The sequence below is a fragment of the Engraulis encrasicolus genome, chromosome 19 (genome assembly GCF_034702125.1).
Source record: "Engraulis encrasicolus isolate BLACKSEA-1 chromosome 19, IST_EnEncr_1.0, whole genome shotgun sequence".
NCBI classification, from domain to species: Eukaryota; Metazoa; Chordata; class Actinopteri; order Clupeiformes; family Engraulidae; genus Engraulis; species Engraulis encrasicolus.
The window spans coordinates 36,604,826-36,621,614 of record NC_085875.1 but is presented as its reverse complement, the minus strand read 5'-3'; the positions used below and the strand labels follow the sequence as shown (position 1 = coordinate 36,621,614).

Genomic DNA, 16,789 nt, shown 5'->3' with positions numbered 1-16,789 from the left:
ACACCCACAAGCCTAGTGGAGGTCACTCTATCACACTGCCTTCCTCTTCACAAAGCAATCCCATATGCTTTTAACACTCAGATTGTGTGAATTCTAATATGCGGACTTCCATCCTCCCTTGCTGACTTGCCTGCTTGTGATCTCATAATGATGTCACTGACGACATAAAATTAATTCAATGTCTTGCAATTTGCAAAGGCACAATACTAATGTCATTTTCCCATTTGCAATTGGGATGGTGAATGAAAATCAGTCCCCCAAAAGTTGTTGTGGCTAGGCTGACAGCTGGAAAATGTTATTGTTTTCTCCATGGAGGAGGGGCCAGGAGGCAGGGCGAGGCCACAAGCACAAGTGGAGGACGGGAGTGTACATATTGGACTACAACCTCAGATTGTCTCTTATCTTCCATCATACTTCTCCCATTGCATGCTGGGGTCCCTCACAGGGTTATCCATCCTGGGGTCCGTCATAAGAGAAAGTGAAAGCCCAACTGGGAAACTCCAACTCCCATTGTCATTGGGACACAGCACTCCACAGCAGACAAGTGTTCACTGCGTAGGCTTACTGCACACAACGAAATTGCATTCATGCCTCACTCGTGCAAGGGGGCAACCCTCAATGGCGCCCCAAGGGAGCAGTGCGGCGGAACGGTACCTCAGTCATGAAGGAGGATGGGGAGAGCAATGGTTGACCAACTTGGCGGGACAGGAGTTGAACAGGCAATCTTAGGGCTACAAGTCTGACGCCCTAACAGCTTACCCATGACTGCCCAACACAAGACCAACACAGCTGGGTGACTCTGATCCCCCAGACATCCCATTTCTGACATTACGTGGCAAATAACACTGAACATCCTCCCATATACAGTAGTCATGCTGTATAATAACTGACAATGCAAATAGGCCTACCTGCAAATACCTGAAAGGTCCCATAAACACTCCACAGGCACCGAATAATGCCCACCCCCCACACACCCTGGACTCGTGACAACTGACCCACTTTGTCTTGTCACAAATAGGCCTCCTATGAATTAATAATTTGAATGCAGGCCTATCAAATATAACCAAGAGTAAACCATTTCTGTAATATTTCATTTGAGGATACTTTTCAAATTTACACTTGAGTGCTGTGAAATACTGTATTGTATTCTGACAACAGAATAGTCTACAAGATGTCCAACCCAACACCAACACATCACACAAGTGTTCCTGTCCTCCAAATGACTGTTACACAGAACACACAGGCTGCCGTTATGCCATTGTGAATTTTTCTTTTTTCTTTAATGTATCTGGACACAAGGAGAGCACAAGAGCGCCACTATGAACCTATGGGCGTGTGATTCCGGCTTCTGGGAGTGGCGTATGCAACTTTCAATGGATGAGCGGCGGTGTGGACTTTGCGATTCTGTGGACTATAGCTGTAGCAGACGAAACGGGTCTTCCGACGGGCAAATCATATCTGGGAGATGCACACGGCATAAAACAGCAATGCTATTATAACTCTACGGGTAATCTTTAATTCAAAACAATGCAATGTGAACGGAGAAGATGGACAATGCGATGGCAGATATTCTTATTTATATTCACCGCATTCATAATCCTACTGGAAAGAGTTGCGCGTAAGTTTAAGTTTTAACAGCTTTGACAGTGTGTTTTTAACAAATGTGTTGCTTTTTCTTTGGCAAAGTGAAATACTTGTTCTAGTAGTCTATTTGTTTAGTTTTGGTTGCGTTGTGAATACTTTCTTGTTGATTAGTGGTAGGCTAAGCAATTTGGTAGCCTAGTTCATAAAACTGAATGACGATAATAGCGCAGACAGATTTCGCTGTAACAAAGCTCTTAAGTTAGAAAAGGATTTCAGCTGCTCTGGCATTGTCATATTTGGGCGCCCTTTTCTGGTATTCTCGAATGAATGAACAGAAGAGTGGGGGCGTTCCCGGACGTTTGGCACAGATGGATTGCATTTACCACATGGATGCAGCCATAACGGCGCGCGCTTCTTTATGAACCCACAGACACTCAGTCGGGGACCACACATGCCATTCATAAGCAGCTGTGAAGCGAAGCTATTGTCCTTCACAGCTTGGCCAGTGCACACTGTGTTCTGGGGTTGTCACTGGCCTGGTCTTTGCCATATGTAGGCTATATTGGCTGGAGCTTGGCAATGCATGCTAGGTTGTCACAGAATTCATTAATTCATTCATTCATTCATTCATTCATTCATTCATTCATTCATTTATTTATTTATTTATGTATTTATTTATGTACTTATTTATTGTCTTGTCTTTCACAGTTATCTTCTCCTCAGTACATCTCTTCTTGATCGGCCAGAGACTCTGGGCATGGCAGGTATTGGGCCTTATGATTCCTGGGTCGGTGGTTCAGGTCCTCAGCTACAGGTGGTCCACGTCAGAGAGAAAGAATGGGCCAGTGTGCCAGATATTCACTCACGTATTGCACATGGGTATATTCACCAGGTGAGAATCTATAAGGTATATTATAGGCAATAGACAGATGACTTAAAATATATATTTCTCAGTTTCATAACTTTCAACACATAGCCTCAACTATTCCCTTGCACGGGTGAGGCATAAATGCAATTCCGTTGAGTGGAGTGCCGTGTCACAATGACAATGGGAGTTGAAGTTTCTCACTTGGATTTCGCTTTCACACATAGCCTCAAGTATTCATTCCACTATAAGCTAGCCAGGAAATACTGTAGAGCACAAAGTAACCACAATGTCATTCCTTTTTATAAATGATTTACACAATTCGAGATAGTCATACAGTGTTAACCGTCGACATGCTCAGTCTCTGAATGCCCCTTTCCTTGTTGTGCAGGCTGTGGAGGTGCGTGAGAGACCTGTGGCGTCACCATCAGCAGGACAAGCAGGATGCGGCTGGTGGTGTGAGTGGCCTGGACTTGGCTGTGCAGCAGGCAGAAGTGGCAGCCTTGCGCTTGCTTGAGGGTCTAGCCATGAGTGGCCCTCAGACCCTACTGCACACCTACGTCCTCCTCAGCTCTGCAGAAGGCCTCTGGTCGCCCGGTGAGTGTGCTAGTGCACTGAGCAGGACACAACAGGCTCTTACAATTTGGTGGGAACAGCAGAACAGAGTGACTCAAACAGTATACCTAAAAAGTATAATTCAAGTTTAGAAGTTTTGATGAAAGCACAGTACACACACACACACACACACACACACACACACACACACACACACACACACACACACACACACACACACACACACACACACACACAAAGTATCTGATAGGCAAAGTCAGTTGTCCTGGGCGGAAGGAGGAGGGGGCTTAGAATTGAGTTCTCTGCACATTGTATAGTAGATGGTGGGGTGGGGTGGGGGGGATCAGCGGCACAGGAGGCACGCCTATTGCTTCTACCCACTCTCAATCACACAGTATGCGCACACAACAGACACAAGAACCGCGAGTGACCACTGCAGAGAAAGAAAATCACAGCACAAGGCACCCCAATATCAATCACTAGTGCACATTGAGTTGCACCTGTGTATGAAATGTGCTATACAAATAAACTTGCCTTGCCTTGTCTTGCCTAGTGCCCTTGCTGGAGGCCCTTCTCATGAGTGGTCTTCAGACCCTCCTGCACACTTATCTCCTCTTCAGCTCTGCAGAAGTCCTCTTGTGGCCTCTAAGTGCTAACACTTGAAATAGTTTCTCATGATGATGAAAACATGTCCTGGCTTGTTTTTTTTTATATAAATCAGGATGAAACAGCATTAAAGACTGGAAAACAGAGGTAGATGTTGTTGTTATAGAAATTGCTTTATAAATGGTATCAGAGCTTGACACTGGCATCTGCCAACTGACCAAAAATGGGGTAAAACTTGGCCATGGCTAGTCATTTCTTTCCTCTTGCTACTTTGGCAGGTAACTAAGGCCCAATCTCAATTCTTGGGTATGGCATATCTCAGTAACATCTACCCTGTTTTTGCACCTTGTGTTATATTATTGTGATATTTTATGTGTTACAAATCTAAATGTGTGCTGTTGTGTGCCATATATTTTGATGATTCTCAATGCTAAGGTGAAAACACACACATATGGTAAAAATACTTAACCCCTTAGCGCAGCACTATGGCTCTCTGTAATGTCATGGCAATGTTGTTATGATGTAGTTTAGCATGTTCAGCAAGTGAATAGGGTCGCCGGCGACCCCTGCTGCAGTAAGAGGCTACATGTTTCTGTAGCCATCATGCACACCGTTCCACCAGTGGAGCACTGTAATAGACAGTCGATGAAAATACTTAATTACCATAGTACTACACTACTATATCATTACACAGGGCCTTTAGTAATATATTACAAGTTGGTCATTGCCATTCTGATAACAGCACTGTCTTTGCGGGCTAAAAGTAACTGAATTGTTCTGTGTATGGAACTCTCCTCTCTCATCTGTCCGTCAGTTTCCCTCTCGTGTGGGCTGTGCCTGCTGTCGCTGAGCTGGGCTCTGGTCCTCTACAGCCGGGCGTTGGCTCTCCTGCGCCCGGGTCACGTGCCCATGCCACCCGCCGCCGTCCTGTGCCAGCTGATCTGGAGGATGAGCATGCTGGGGGCCAGGATCGTCAGCCTTGTGTTCTTCGCCAGGGTCTTCACCTGGTGGCTCTGCGGGGTCATAGGTGAGTGAGGACACGATGTCAAATGGGGACTTACTGAAACTGTTGTCAACTAAACTTAATTTATCTTGTGAACAAGATACGTATGTGATAATCTTTTATGTGTTCTCATTCACAACCAAAGCAGACCCTTTGCTCAAATTTTAGGTAACACACCTACCTACAAAATGTAGGTAAACATGAAACAGAAAACAAAAAAAAATCCAAAAATAGAAAATAAAGCAAAGAAATGGCTTCCATGCCACCTTGTTGTTGTTTTTTTAGAAACTCTACATGTTAATCGAGTACAATTCAACTAGATTTGTGAGAGCTTCAGTACTTCTAATTAGACTGTTTGGGAATTCCCCCCTACAGGTTTCCACTGGCTGGTTGCATCGTTCTGGATGGTCTCCCAGCAAACAGACATCTGCAGGAGTCCTGGGCTTTGGCGTCTCTTCAACGGCGCCATGGGAGCCGTTCACATCTTTTTCTTCCTCAACGTGAAGGATGGTCCCAGCAGGATCCGCATGGCAGTCTTCTACACGGTGGGTCTGTCAGGGCCACTCAGACACAGGAAATAAATGAAGAGCTCAGATGCAAAAGCACCTAACTCCATTTCTGAAGACCTGCACTTCTATATTTTTAGGGAACCCCGTTGTTGGTTTAGTTTACATTCATGTACTTGATGATACATATAATTAGTTATATTAGATAAATAAAATAAAAAATATGCAATTTCGATAGCTTTGTATTAAATAAAAATGAATTAAGATTATTTTCTGAAAAGGCACTTAGGGGGTTTTGCATCTGAACTCTTCAAATCTAAACATGGCTGCTGAGGCGTGACCTCCCATCCTGAGCAACTTTATTTGAAGAGCTTTGCTGCAAAATGACATAATCTATTTTGGAAAGCCAGAGAATGCGCACACATCAGTAGCACAGGTGCAGGACCAAACACAAGATAACTGAAAGGAAAATAAAGGTCTGCAACACTGTTTGATTTTGGGAGCATCAAACAGTGTTGCGGACCTTTACTTTCCTTTCATATATTTATTTTGGAACATTTTGGGACATTGATATTTTTGTATCGGGCAATGCATTTAGTTGCATTGCAAAATGAATTTTGTATTTGAATTTTGTTTAAAAAGTATATTCTCAAAATATTTTAATGGCAAGAATTCACACATAGTAGATGATAGGATGTCTGAACAGTCAATTGCAATAATAGAATGCAAAAGTAAAAAAAAATGGCACTTAGGTCATTTTACAACGAAACTCTTCATGGTGACTTGTATACTCAGCTTTACCAACGAAACACGTAGCTGACTGGAGACTGGTGTATTACATTTGGCTGACAAAGAATCTGTATTTTTGTCATTTTTTAATTTACATGTGAACAATATGCTCAAAATTGTGTTTAGATTATACTGTAGTTAGACTTAGTCTGGCAATACAGTAATGGTGTAAAGTTTCCCATCACTATTTCTGTGTATTTTCAAAATATCATCCTCAAAATTGTGTTTTCTGGTAGATCAAAGACTTATGGGTTAAAGAAACTCGCGCACACTGACCATTTCGCTGTTCTTTCTTTAATAAACGACGTTTCGGTACTAGACCTTCGACGTTTCGGTACTAGACCTTCATCAGGCAGATACTAGACCTAGGTCTAGTACCGAAACGTCGTTTATTAAAGAAAGAACAGCGAAATGGTCAATGTGCGGGAGTTTCTTTAACCTATTGCTGAGTGACCCATGGTGCCATCTCCGACGCACCTGCCAGCTGAGGTGTGTGAAAAAAGCCGAAGTTTAAAGATCAAAGACTTATGCAATGCAATATAATAATGATATTGTAGTAACTACAAGTAATACACTTATGTGTGTGTATTTGCAGGTAATGCTTCTGGAGAACTTTGCTCTGCTGATGACGGCATCTGATATAATGGCTGAACCTTCCTGGGGCACCTTGTGTATTCCAACTGCCGTGTTGTGTAGTTTTCTTATTGGTGAGGACCTCAGTCGTAATTACGTACACACAAATGCACTCATAAATCATTGCTGCCGGTTCTATTTAGTAGTTAGCTACTATTCACATACAGTACAGTATGTACTGACTATTTAACACATTGTATACATGTGCCAGTGAAACAAGTTCTGTTTCATGGATAACCAAGTTGAAACAGTAACAATCTAGTGAGAGATCCAGAGACACTTCTTAGCTGAATAGACCGTGCATTGCCATTAGCTGTTCTGTTTTACTGTTGACACAAATGGCTAATTATTCTGCTTTGGACTTCAGGTCTTCTGTCCGTTACGGTGTATTATCGATTCCTACATCCTAAATCCACCGAGATCCTGCAGAGCCTCCACCAGAGCCGCACATCTCAGGCCATCCAGGAACATGGCTCCTCATTGAGGGAGAAGACGAGCGGACCACCAGAGTGCTCCGTCGATAGGCATGGAACCTTCTCCATCACAGGCTATGCTCATACTCTGGAGCAGTCGCACCAGTCACAACCACAACCATACATGGAGGAGGGACCTAGCATGATCCACAGACACCGGCACTGGTTCTTGGTCTGTCTTGCGGTCAAGACCGGGGACTGGAATAAGGTGAACCTCATCTATGGTCCCGAGGGCTTGGCTTCTTTGCTGCGTGTGGAGGAGGAGGAGGCGAGTCCAAAGTCCACAGATGGGCAGGCAGATGCAGAGGCTGGTCTTAAGCACGATAATGGAACGCAGCCGTTAGCTGGAACAGACACTGCGCAAAAACATGACAATGGGGAAGAACTTTTGGATAAAAAGGAGAGCCAATTTGTGACTGTCAGTACATCTGTCCGCCAGAGCTTTACTATGGAAGATGACAGGGGAGGCGACGGAGATGGCCAGGAGTTCTCCGGTTCTGGAACCAAACGGGAATGTCCAGAGGGGAGTTCCAGTCTGGAGAGGAGTGTGGACGTAGCCGATTGTGACGTGGACGACTCCGACACCACGATCTACTTCAGTGCCGACCCCAACACGCCGCACTGCACGGCGGTGGCCAAAGACGCCAACCTGCAGGCCATGGCGCAGCTCTCGCCTGTAGCCAAACAAGAAGCGCCGGCAGCAGCCCAGTGGGGAGCCAAAGAGTTCCTGAGTAGAGAGCCGTGCTTCACCTCCACCCCCAAACATGGCCTCAAGGTTGAGGGGCTAAATGGGCCTCGACCAACACGGATCAGAAGGCAGGTCCAGTTCAAGTAAAGATTCTTTCTAAGGTACTTATTCTAGGCAGCAACACAATCTCTCAGAATTCCGTGGAATGCGGAATTCTGAGAGATCAGTCATAATACTTCTTTTATGGAATTTCTAACGGTTGGCTGTTATCACAAATAATCAGGAACTATTTCAAATGCATCATCATACACATGTCATTGTGGCCCATCAGCTGTGAGGACTTAATTACATGCATTGTAAATCAGATTGTTTTGGAAAATTTTATGATATCAACCTTGATCTTCTGAAAATTAATTTACTCAACTGTTCTGTTACACTGGTTTGGCAACAACTGGACTAAAGTGTAAGATGTAGTCTTACAACGATATGCATAATGACTCATATAAAGCATTATTGGTGCTCATGAGTTAAACGTACAGAATGTCCACAACTCTCCAAGGGGTACAGTAAGCGTATCTCTGTTGAGTAACTTAACAAAGGCAACAATATACACATACGCACAATTATTTTTTGTAACAGGACGTCTTAATTCGTTAAGACATGGCCCCTGTTATAAATGCCAATTACCAAGTCAGGATGTGTTACTTAAGACCTTGTGTCATGACGTAGTAATGTAGTATAAACTGTGTATACTATAGTTTATACTTATGTAGTAAAGTCTTTTCAATGACTACAGTGTTCCACTGGTGGAACGGCGCACATTATGACGCGACTTTGGGCTGTTCAATTAATTTTGTTGTGTGGGAGACTACTTTTGGCAAACCACTACTTGTTTGCATAATTTTTTTTTTCACATCTAGCTGCTACACTCTATAAGCTTATACAGTAGAATAGCTGTGTTTATAGAACAGCTATGTTTTTTCTACTTACTTTTTATACTTTTTTGTGTGTTTGTTTTCATAGTATATTTTTTATACACAAGCCACTTTTTTAATGACAAACTGCATAATGCAGCGTTCAGATCCGTCTTTTAGGAGAAGTAGAAGCAGTATGTCACATTGAACAATGGGGAAGATGTTCTGTGCAGCTGTACAATGTACTCCATACTGTAAAAATGTTATATTGAGTTTATTTTGTCTATTATTATTGTCACATACGTATACGTATTTAATCTATATATATCATATACGTATTTAATCTTTATATATTTTATTACTTAAGAAAATATATTTTTGCGTAACTTGCCATGTATGGTTCTATACATCTTTGTAAGTCATTTGTATTTGAAAGGCCATTTGCATTTGAGTGGCATACAGCCTGGATATGAATAAAACCAAGGCTATTTTCACACCTCTTTGTTTTGGTTGAATTCTTATACCTAAAAGATGGTTGATTTGGATATCAGGTTGGATGATGGATCCACCACAGTCAATGGGCCGTTTTCACAAGACGGATATCAGACACCTTTGGAGCATGTATAAGTTGTATCTAGTGGTGTAAACATGAACATACAGGCCACCGTTTGCTGCCCTAAAACTGATAGCTGACACCCTGTAACTGATACAGTACCTGCTTCACTTTAAAACAGAACTCGTCTGACATTACTAGGAAAAAGGCTTGGAGATCCCAGAGTCTTCTTGGATGTTGGTTCAAGACCGTGACACCAATATACAGTATTTTGCCTGTAGGAGGCAGCATTTCCATGCTCCGTGCTTTACAGCAGTGTTTCTCAACAGGGGTGCCGGGGCACCCTGGGGTGCCGCGGGGCCCCCTCAGGGGTGCCGCGGAAACGTGGCTGATAAATAAATTATTTAATATAATACATATTTGTCTAAATTGATAAGTTAATGCTAGTCAGTGGAATCTTTCATCTGCCATTTACGCACAATAAAGTAAATATAGGTCGCCCCAGTCAGCTGCAACTTTGAACGTAGGTCGTGTGACGTCTCCAAATGTGTTACTTTTCTAAGCTTTTGTGGTATCGGATGCGATGCCATGTTACAGCTTGTTGGTTTGGGGTGCCTTGAAATTTTTCATGAATTGAAAGGGTGCCTCGCCTAAAAAAAGGTTGAGAAACACTGCTTTACAGCTCCCAGAGTTAGGACCTTGTATTTCTCTCAGTAAGCCCAGTTTGTAAACAAGGCATAGCCATTCCCTGGTGGTCCCATTCAGTTGTGACTGTTGCTAGTGCACAATTTGCGCAATCACACAGGTTTGATGTCTGTTTTTTGTTCTGCAGTTTCGCCTTCACCAATTCTGTCAGCACTTTATGGGGCCCCATTTGGATGTCACAAAATAAGCTGCTTGGCTCCCCAGCACTGGGACCCCAAAAGACAATGAGATCAAAATCATCAGTTGTGATCAAAATGTATTTGCATCTTTGGCTTGACAAAGAGTTGTCCATAGATGGTCATTTATAGAGCAGCACCATCGAGACAAAATTTTGTTACGAAAATCAACCATGAACCACGGATAAGCCATAGTAATACTATGGTTGGTTCAGAGTACTTAGAGTAACCATGACATACCATGGTAAAAACATGGTAACTACAGTAAAACCATGGTCGGTTTTTGTAAGGGTTGTATGCTAAATGCCAAAAGTCTGCATCCAGTTATGTCTGACTCTTCACTTTCACTTCAACCAACCAGCTGCAAATAATGCAAAAGTCAAAGTCAAGTACAGTACAGTACAGTAGCTCTAAAGGAGACATTTTGCTGGTGCCTTTTTTTAATAATGTTTCCATAAAAACAACACTTTTACACAACACATTTGTGAAAAAAATTACAACAGTAGTGCATTAAAAATAGCCTGTCAGTATTCCTATGGATTTTCACTCAGATTTCTTCAGTTTCAGGCAAGTCACTCGGTTTTCATTTACTTTTTTCAAGTCACAGGAGGAGGACTACTGTACAGCAACCAGATTCAGAGGAGGCAAGGGAATACTGACAAACTAACTCCACGCTCCGTGTCTTCTTCATTACAGTACATTAAGCATTTACACATACAACACTTGGCACACTGAATGCTCTGAGCATGGACTTCAGCATGGCCGACACAACATAGAGCAAGGTGCCACTGTGAGGGATTTGGGCCTGATCTGCGTTCAGTCATTCACAGTTGGGGTTGCCAGATGTGACTGGTTATTTCCAGTCCAATAAATACTCAAAAACTGTCCAGAGGCACTTTGTCCTGCCCGAGTTAAATGAAAAACCAAAACCCACTCAATTACCATTTCCCAATGTCTAGTGTTCGCCCTTCGAACTGTGTCAGCCTTCGTAGTCATGCCTAGTGGTTGGGTTCTCCGCAGAGTTCAACAAAGAGTATTCAATCACTGTGCCTGACTACGAAGGATGACACACTACCATGACTCATACACTTGACATTAGGAAATTGTGAATATGTTTTTTTAAACCTGCAGATAGTCAACTATTTGGGTGGGTAATCGCCCAATCTGGCAACCCATGGACGTTTCCAGGGGCGTTGCTAGACATGACCCTTTGGACCCCATGAACAATTCATATTTACCAAGGCATATCTATGAAATGTATATTAATGGCCCCTCAAAGGGCACCCTGTCAGTGGCAGGCCCTTCTAGAACAGTCCTAATTCCCCTGAACGTAGTTTATTGCATCCTTCATTGTGTACATAGGTACTATCTGTGTGAACTAAACTGGTACATCAGCTGATAGATAGTGTTTTATTCACCATGTGATTAGTGTTTATTTTCTCATACTTTCCTCATATTTTCTCTCATTTATTTTCTTTCTAGTTCTTCTTCCATGGCTAAAAAGGCTCACTCCCTTTCATCTCAACCTCTGTCCCCTTATATGGAAATTATCAACAGACACAAAAATAGATTTATTCATTTCAATAACAGAATATTCAATTAAAGATGAGCTATCATTGGGCCTGTTTGTGGGACGTCTTAAATAACCACAAGGTCACCAAGTCAGCATGATTTTAAACCACAGTGCACAAAGCAGAATTCTTTAGTTCAGAATCAGAACACATTTCCCAGGTCATGCTAAAATGCCAGTGTCATCAAGCACAGCAACTCTTCATGTACTTGCGCTCCAAAAAGCAAAAGTTGTCCTGCTCAGCATATGTTGATGACCAGGCCCATCCACAAAGGGGTTTGTTGTCCCGGGCCCAGGGAGATAGGGGGCCCAGAGTTGCGTCCCCATTACATTGTACGCATTGGATAGGGGGCTCTTTCAGATGACTTTGTCCTGGGCCCAGCAAAAGCTATCAGCGGCCCTGTAGATGACAGTTCAAGGGAGGCAGATAGAAGCCCATCCAATCATCCTCTAGTCATGTAGATGACCCGGCTGTGAGCTGCGTGTTTTTACTGCTGACGTTCTTGTCCGAACTGGGCGCATCACACAGGAGCGTTCTGACAAAGGGTTGTGTGTGTAGTAGTGGAACAGGAACACCCCTCTGACCCCTTTCCTTTCACATACGTATGTTCTCCCCAATCTTTTCAGGTGTAACCAGGCAAGAAGCAATGGCCTGAGACAACACTCAACCACTTCAGGGCTAGCAACCTTCACACACCGCCATGGCACTGCAGACTTAAAAGAAAGTGGTGGGGTTTTGACTTCACCTGTCTTGTCTCCCAGTCACCATAGAGCCACTGTCACCAGTCAAGTAACAACCCTGGAGCTCTTTTTTCACCTCTGTGGCACTCCAGTAGCCTGATGATCATCGACTTTAAAATCTCTCCGAGACCTGGTCTGACCAAGAGCATAACAATTAACATTTCCGAAACGGCATGGTTGACCCGTCTCCCTTGGTTTGCTAATGATTGTCTGATTCCCGACAAAGTGGGAAGAGTTCCCGATTTTTCAGGAGCTCAGAAAGTACTTGCATTGCTCTTGACCAGACTAGTGGCAACGCTGAAGGTGTTGCGTCACTAGGAGGGCGCGGCCTGGCTAGAACTCCAGGTAGTTCAGTAGTATCGGTTGAGGCTGCGTGTGCCCGGCACGTCGGGCTGCCCGTTCATCCAGATCTCCCGGATGATCCTCTCGCGCTCCTCTAGCCGCTGCGCCCTCTCCAGCTCCTCGGCCGACGTGAACACGTTGGTGTTGAGTGTCCGCTCGAAGCGCCGGTGCCGTCGGGCCGACAGGTCTGACGTGGTGTCCCAGTCGTCGGAGTCTGACTCGCTGGTGCCGCTGCTGCCGGGCTCTGTGACCCCTGGCCCTGCCCCTGCCCCTGCCCCTGCCTTGCCCCCTTGCTTGCGGTTCCGAGCGCCCCGGCGGCGCGCTCTGCAGTCCGTGCGGCAGGAGATCTGGACCACTAGGGCTACGAGGGTGACCACCAGGCCCAGGCAAACTCCACACACAAAGTACAGCGCCGCTCGCTCCGAATTATCTGTGGAGAGAGAGATACAGTACATTATTCCACATTAATTCAAGACTCCCATACGAATTTCAGCAGAAAATAAAAAGCATAGGTGTGCCAAGCTTCCAAGGTAGGATCTCTTTTCAAATGTCAATTGGCTGGTTTACACTGGACATTTAATTCCAAATTAACTTTATTTAATTTCAAATTACTCAATTTAATAATGAAAGTAAACACAGAGGAAAATAATTATAATTCCAAACCATTTACAAGTAATTCCAATCTCTTTATTTGGAATGAAAAACATAATGCAAACGTGCCAACTGAGTTTACACCCAGTTAGACCACATATTCATTCTGTACTATAGTGTTCTTTTTTAAATAACTATCTGGAAGATATGGGAGCAGACAGGTTGGCCTGGATTTAATGCAAAACTCCCAAGCTATCACTGTACATATTTAGGTTAACCCTTTAGCGCAGCACTATGGCTCTCTGTAATGTCATAGCAATGTTGTTATGATGTAGTTAAGCATTTTCAGCAAATGAATAGGGTCGCCGGCGACCCCAGCTGCAGTAAGAGGCTACAAAAAAAACCCCATTAAGATAATACTTTGACTGCAGGAGTGTTCATGAAACAGACTCTGCTGCCTCTGTGGATCTCCCACAGGGTGAGAGGAAGTGATTGACGATGATGATAAGTGTTCTAGCGGCACAGTTATAATATGGGGTCGCAGCTCAACAAGGAACATGGAGAGTTAGACTAAATATTAATTCTGTATTAATGAGTTCTTTTTTTAATAACTCAGGAAGAGATGAGAGCAGGCAGATTGGCCTGCCTGTAGCCCCTTAATGCATGCCGTACGTCCAGTGGCACACTGTAATAGTCATTAAGAAGTTAACTACCATAGTACTACAATGCTATGACATAACACAGGGGCCATTAGTAGTGCACTACGACTTGGTCATTGCCATTCTGGCAGCAGCAAATTCATAACACCATGTCTTAACGTGTTAATGCAAAATTCCCAAGGTATTACTGTACATATTTAGGTAAAAAAACACATTAAGATAATACTTTGAGTGTTCATGAAACAGACTCTGCTGCCTCTGTGGGCCTCTCACGGGGTGAGAGGAAGTGTTCTGTTCCAGCTGCATAGTTATCATATGGGGCAGCAGCAGCAGCAGCTCAGCAAGGAACATGGAGAGCCTGCGGTGCGGTGCGGTGCGGTGGGTGCACTCCACTGGCATCACACACAATCTCTGTCAGTACACAGACCAGCAGGGTGCACATGGGAGCTGTGTCCTTGACTGAGAACAGAAAGCAGGCCTCTCTCTCTCTCTCTCTCACTCACTCTCCCTCTCTCTCTCTCTCTCTCTCTCTCTCTCTCTCCCTATCTCTCTCTCTCGCTCTGTTTCCTTTTCGCTCTCTCTCTCTCTCTCTCTCTCTGCCTCTCCAGGGTGGTTGGTGTCAAAAGCACTCAGACGGTAGAGTGTGTGTGTCCGACATGCATACCCTTGTACTCATGCATGCACATGCAAAAATATCCACGTGCACACACCCGCCCGCCCAGGCGCAGACACTGGAACACATGCATGTATGCATGAGTAAGACGCATACATAAACATGCACAGACAGACGCACGCACGCACGCACGCACGCACGCACGCACGCACGCACGCATGCACGCACACACACACACACACACACACAACACACACAGCAGAGTATGTTTTTGGATACTGACAAAGATGGCAAAGGAGAACATTGGAATGTTTGACGTTATTTCTCAAACAGGCGCCCAAAACAGGCCATAGCTCTGGTCACTTCACAACCATCTACTGGTTAAAGCCAGAGAAGCATGAAATTCAACAGTACTGTTAACATTCGAAATGCAGCACAGACAGACATACATATGTTGAGGGACTTTGTGACTATCCCTATGTCTCATTCCACGCACTTGTGTCAGTGCACTGATGGTTAGTGCACACAGTGCACTGAGGTCTTCAATGCATAGTGTCGTGGAAAACTTTGAGCACTATGCACTGTGCCCTTGCTAGAAGTGTCGGCTGAGCATGGCATTAGCTCGCCCGAAGTGCACAAGTGTGTGGATTGAGACACGCGGTATGACTATGCCACACTGACTTACAGTGATGCAGCGATATGTTCTAGTTGTCACATTCCTCCAGTATATACTTCATTTAGGACATTTAGTGCTATTCATTTCCCCTCCCTACTGTACTTCAGCCAGCATTTTGCACACCAGTGCATTTTGGTCATTATTTACTGGTGCCAGTAAAGTTGAAAGTTGAGTGAAACTGTTGAATAGCTTTTGTCCTGTCCCGCCTACTGTGATGCAAATGTCTTGTTATATCTGGGTAAATGTGTGTGTAATGTAACGAGTTAAGTCTTTTGTTTTATCGTGTCATAGACAATATAACTTGCCTGGTGTTTACCTCACTTGCTGACAAAAACAAATCTTCATTGGGACAATAATGTTTCTAACTTTCAACCTGCACTAACTCAAAACATGCACACACACACACACACACACACACACACACACACACACACACACACACACACACACACACACACACACACACACACACACACACACAAGCACACTGCACTTTCTGCACTAAACCCAAACATACACACACTGACACACACACACACACACACACACAGACACACGAACACACACACAAGACGCACACCGCACCTTCTACCTGCACTAAACACATACACACACATACACATACACACACACACACACACACACACACACACACACACACACTGCTGCTGGTGTACTTGACAGACCTTTTTAATATTTTTTTTTTTTTCAAATGCTACCATTACCATGTCAGAACGCTATAAAGGACTTTTTTTAGGAAAAGCACAAAAGCACAACAAATACCTCTTAATGTATGTCCTCTACAAGTCTTCTGTTGTCCAGTCTTGCACTTTAAATGTCTGTATGAGCACTGTCTATGTCCATACTGTCTTAAGTCCATGTATAAGTACTGTCTATGTCTATACTGTCTATGTCCTTACCTAGATTAGTCTATGTCTGTATGGGAAAGCAAGAAATGTAATTTCAAATTCTTTGTATGACCAGTGCATGTAAAGAAATTGACAATAAAACCTACTTGACTTAACTAAATGACTACTAAAGAGTGCACAAACTGGTAATTGTTAAGGGTTAGTAGTAGACCAATACACCACCACCTACGAAATAGTTAGTAGTCCACTCACCAGATATGAAAGCTCTAGTATGGAAAGAGTTAACTCACCAGCGATGAAAGAGTAGGCAGCCATGGAGTTGCTGATAATGGCCATCTCCTTCGTGATGACCTTGGTGTCCATGGCATCGGGGCTCAAGGTGCTGGCCATCTTGTCAGGGTCACTGAGTAGAGGGCTACCCTCCACGCTATACACCCCGGACACCCTCACCTGCTCGCCACTCTGTGCTGAAGGGGACCAAAGCAGAACCGCAGGAGAGAACAGCGGGGATTCACTTGGGCATACAGACTGTTATAGTATAAGAAAGAACATACAGCAAACCTACACAGTTTGAAAAACAAAGTTCAGTGGAACATGGGAAGAAAATATATTCCTTTTTTTAACACAGCCGACATCTGCAATCAAACAAAACCATAA

General features: G+C 43.9%; 2 protein-coding genes across 4 annotated transcripts in view; one reads left to right on the top strand and one right to left on the bottom strand.

Moving 5' to 3' along the window:
* The first annotated feature begins 1,431 nt into the window (after positions 1 to 1,431).
* On the top strand, positions 1,432 to 9,087 carry xkr5b (XK related 5b). Its single transcript, XM_063224190.1, has 7 exons — positions 1,432 to 1,618; positions 2,293 to 2,476; positions 2,841 to 3,046; positions 4,446 to 4,658; positions 5,010 to 5,179; positions 6,525 to 6,636; positions 6,930 to 9,087. The coding sequence occupies exons 1-7, from the start codon at positions 1,528 to 1,530 to the stop codon at positions 7,868 to 7,870; spliced, it is 1,917 nt and encodes a 638-aa protein (XP_063080260.1). The 5' UTR covers positions 1,432 to 1,527; the 3' UTR covers positions 7,871 to 9,087.
* A 1,408-nt stretch (positions 9,088 to 10,495) lies between these two features.
* eva1a (eva-1 homolog A (C. elegans)) overlaps positions 10,496 to 16,789 on the bottom strand; it is a 40,140-nt gene continuing 33,846 nt past the window's right edge. For 2 of the 3 annotated variants that reach the window (XM_063184296.1, XM_063184297.1), the window contains exons 3-4: positions 16,423 to 16,599; positions 10,496 to 13,154 (exon numbers count right to left, since the gene is read on the bottom strand). In XM_063184296.1, coding sequence (XP_063040366.1) covers positions 12,733 to 13,154; positions 16,423 to 16,522 — 522 coding nt within the window. In that variant the 5' untranslated portion in view covers positions 16,523 to 16,599 and the 3' untranslated portion in view covers positions 10,496 to 12,732. Of the gene's footprint in view, positions 13,155 to 16,422; positions 16,642 to 16,789 lie in introns of those variants that run through there. The other variant, XM_063184298.1, reaches the window with a different exon arrangement.